Here is a 3,935-nt window from a genome sequence, read left to right on the forward strand (position 1 = left end):
GCAGAAGTAAAGTTGTTGTAACCACACTTGTATCAGAGCTCTAAATTTGTTTGGTTAGGCACCTAGGCTGACGATGGTGCTTCCCTTTCTCCTTTTATTCTCCGCAACCAAACAAGGATAATTTTGATTAAGGAGCAAGAACTTAATGGCCACATTGGTGATTGACTTTTTTACATGGATTCTCCACGTTTTCGTACATGCTTTAGCAAAAGACACAGATAGACAACCAAAGCAGATCAAGATTGACCACCAAGGCTTCAAAGAATCAAATCTTTCGAACGGATTCATATTTCTTTTTATATTAGATTCCTCAAAGTAGACAGGCTCTCCATTATCATTAGTTTAATCTCTGATAGCAGGATGACAACCAAGGACTAATAATAGAATAGTGGTCTCTAAACAGAACAACAAAAACAAACTTGATTCACTGCAAAGGTTCCACAAAGCAAAAACTGCAAGCTGTCAGTTTTCTCATAGTGTCATATGCAAACTCAAAATCGATTTCTGCGCTTTTAACTTCAAACAAAACCAATTCTTTTCTTAAGTCTAAAAACCACCCCTAGCTCTGAATGAATATGTAAATGAGCAGCTAGCAAATAATTTCCAATGAACAAAACTCATGTACAAAATTATTGCAAGTAAATAAAAGAAAAGCATAGGTTACAAAGGTAACAAGGTTATTTGACCCTTGAAGGTTCATTAAGAAGTTGTAGCAGACAGAAAACTCCTTTCCATACAATTCATACAAGCATAATTCATTAGTGAAAGAGAACTTTCAATCAATTTAGAGAGGTGTTATACAATAATCTTGAAGAGATTCTCTACAACCTCCCAACTTTCTTGTTTTCTTTTGACAAATTGTAGGCTTAGAAACTTAATTCCAACATAGGAATTGACCCACCAGCTGCCACAATTTGTTGCTCCATCTGCAATCAACAATATGTAATCTTAAGAAACAAAAGCATAGATAAATAAATAACGAGTTCAGCAGAATAAATCAGTGTATTCTACTCACCGCGAAAAGAGTTTCAAGCTTGTTCTTCACAAGGTAGTACTCTTGCTTTAATTGTTGAAGACATCTGATACACCTGTTAACAACAAGATCTCAGTTAACTTTTTCATTAATTTTCAAGAGCTGATAAAGAAAAAGCTTATACGAAAGCTAATCTAGGAGTGTTTATATCTGAGGAGCGTTGAGGAAACTTACCCTTCAATGTTTTGTTCCTCACAGAAGTTGCGGAAAGCAATGCAGCCATTTTTAACTCTTTGTGCACCAACACTGCCAAACGACAAAATTCACCACAGTGAGCTTTAGACATTTTTGATGTCCTAGATCTGAAACTAGATTAAGGTTCTTGCATAGTTTAATTTGAAGGGTGCAGATAGTGGACTTAACCCATGTTTGCGAGACATTTAAAGAATGTTGCAGTAACCAAAAAGCCAAGATTTGTAAGTGGATCATTTAGCTCATAACGCAATTTTGAGAGACATTAAACGAATGTTGCAGTAACCAAAAAGCCAAGATTTGTAAATGGATCATTTAGCTCATACCTCAATTTTGAGAGACATTACTTTCTGTAATTTTCTATTTAAGAGAAAAAAGGGAAATTTATGTGTACCTGGAGCTGCTACCCTTGAACTGGTGAACATGGGCACCAATCTTTTTGAAGTCTACACTCGGCTGCTCTCTGTGCAATGAAAACAAAAAACGCAAAACCCCATGAAAATCGAAGTATCCAAAAGCAAAGCATGAGCACAAAACCAAGCAACCCAATCCAAAAGAGAAAAAGACAGATTGAAAAGGAAAAATCTTGGGTCCTTACAGAGCTCTGGTGATATCATTGAGAAGCTTCTCAGAATCATCAAAGAATAGAGACACCACTTCCACAACAAAATCTGGGTTGCTCTCATCTTGAAGCTGTTGAAGCTGCAGAAACTGTCCATCCAAAAGCCCCTTCTCTCCCCCAAAAACCCACCAGAAAACAAAAATGACCAAACAAAATCAAGAACACAACAAAAAGGCAAAACCAACCAAAATTCAACAAAACCAAAACAAACCCATCTGAAAATTATTCATCATAAATCCTCAACATTTTATGTTCCTTACCTCCAGAAACAAGGACTTTGTGTAGTCAACCCACTGTCTCTGCATCTGACCCACCTCCATGTTTTTGGTTTTGTTCCTCCCTACACAGACAGACCCAGCAGCAGCAAAAGCTTGTGCCTTGAAATTACAGATCTTGAGGAATTATTGCACAAACATATAAATGCTTGGAAACCCTGAAAAGGATTTGATAAGTTCAACGTGAAAGAAACAAAATCCAAAGCTTTGTTTTTGGGTATGTCTACTGTCTAGTACTAGTTGTAGAGTCTGACCCTGACCCCCCTTCCTCTCTCTCTCTCTCTCTCTCTCTCTCTGGATATGTGCTCTGGTTGTTTTAGTATTTTTATTCACAGAATCATAAACCCCACAATGGGCATTGGCCATTTCTTTACGGATTTATGAGCATTTAATCTCCTCTCTTTCCCCACTCTCTCTTCTTTTTTTATTTTCTAATTTAATTTCTCTTTTGTTTTTTTTTTAAACTAAAAGAAAAGAAAAAAACTATTGGTCCTGATTGATTTTTCTTGGCCAATAACTACTGGTCCTCATTGTAAGTTGTACATGGGTTTCGACTTTCGAGTGTTTGACACAGAAGTGACTTCATTTTTCTTTTTTAATATTTGGGAAGAATGTGCATTTCTTCGTGCTTCTTTTTCTTTACTAAATTACAAAAGTCATTTTCATTTTTTTGGACAAACAAAGTCATTTTTTCATTTGCTACTAGCATTATATAAACCTAAGTTTTCAATTTTCCCCATCAATAAGTCTTTGTCATCCTATCATTATACGTCATTTCTGTAGTAAGTAGTATCAAGGGCAGATCTAGGGTTTTAGAATGAAGTGGACAAACTAAAATATTTTAATATTCAATTAATAATATTTTAATTAAATTTAAAAATTTCGGGTGTGCTATTTTTTAATATTTAACTTTTTAAATTAAAATTAAGCCCTTTTTTTTTTTTTCAAAAATTTGAAGTTTGCTATAACCCTGCAGCCCATGTGTAGCTCTATGTCCTTGAGTATGAGTAGTATGATTTTCAACTTAAAAGACAAGGCATGTATTTAATATTTTAGCTAACTTTCTAAGGGAGCGGCTGGAATGCGCCCTACGTAGGGTGCGCCCCTGTGGGCCAGGCGTGCGTGGCTGATTCTTGTCCACAGGATTTGAATTGCAAGGTCAATAATGTAATTGTAGAGATAACCAACGTTATCAGTAAAAAGACTGCCGTTACTGTGACAACCAGAGGGTAGTAACGTAATATGCGCAAGAGGTAACAAGCTGGTTAAAGTTCTGGTGAAGGAGAAGCTCCACATAGTATCCTTTATAGACCATAACCCCGGATATTCACACCTTCTCGAAAACTTGATTCTCGTCAGTTTCAAATTCAAATCGATCAATTCGATTCTCGTATATTCTAGATGGCATAGATCGAACAAATTAGCAAGTACCAAGCCTCCATGATTGTTGATGATGACGGAAAAAGCCACGATTCCGGGTCCGATTGCTCCGAATCTAGCTCCCGCGCCTCAATTGTTTCGGATCTCTTCGAGGTTTTCAGTCGGATGAGATTGGTTATGTTAGAAGAAGATGATATGGAGTATGAGTTTACGAACAAGAAGTTTTCCATGGGTGTGGAATCGACCGGAGTAGAAGGGAGTGCCCAGGTCTCATGGTGTCGGAGTTCAATTGTTTGCTAATAAATATTCTTTTGAGGCTGATGAGAATGGGCTGAGGCACATGAATCCTATTCAAATTCTGCAACACCCAAATTCATATTTACCTTCCACCCAAAATTGAAGGAAAAATTGGAGTTCTTTTCCCTATTCAGGA

General features: G+C 36.7%; 1 protein-coding gene across 1 annotated transcript; it reads right to left on the bottom strand.

The window, feature by feature from the left end:
* Nucleotides 1-620: 620 nt before the first annotated feature.
* On the bottom strand, nucleotides 621-2,488 carry LOC133709494 (histidine-containing phosphotransfer protein 1). Its single transcript, XM_062135266.1, has 6 exons — nucleotides 2,108-2,488; nucleotides 1,824-1,954; nucleotides 1,620-1,688; nucleotides 1,208-1,279; nucleotides 1,016-1,088; nucleotides 621-926 (listed from the first exon to the last, which is right to left on the bottom strand). Exons 1-6 carry the CDS (start codon nucleotides 2,165-2,167, stop codon nucleotides 867-869), a joined length of 465 nt encoding a protein of 154 aa, XP_061991250.1. The 5' UTR covers nucleotides 2,168-2,488; the 3' UTR covers nucleotides 621-866.
* Between the last annotated feature and the right edge of the window lie 1,447 nt (nucleotides 2,489-3,935).

This window comes from Rosa rugosa, chromosome 5 (assembly GCF_958449725.1).
Source record: "Rosa rugosa chromosome 5, drRosRugo1.1, whole genome shotgun sequence".
Lineage (NCBI taxonomy): Eukaryota > Viridiplantae > Streptophyta > Magnoliopsida > Rosales > Rosaceae > Rosa > Rosa rugosa.

What these genes read in the sequence shown, in the direction of transcription:
- LOC133709494 (XM_062135266.1), bottom strand. Translation starts at nt 2,167, where the DNA reads ATGGAGGTGGGTCAGATGCAGAGACAGTGGGTTGACTACACAAAGTCC. An exon ending in GAGGAACAAAACATTGAAGG is followed by an intron (nt 1,089 to 1,207) that starts GTAAGTTTCCTC and finishes TGTTGTTAACAG; the next exon opens with GTGTATCAGATGTCTTCAAC. An exon ending in AGCTTGAAACTCTTTTCGCG is followed by an intron (nt 927 to 1,015) that starts GTGAGTAGAATA and finishes TGTTGATTGCAG; the next exon opens with ATGGAGCAACAAATTGTGGC.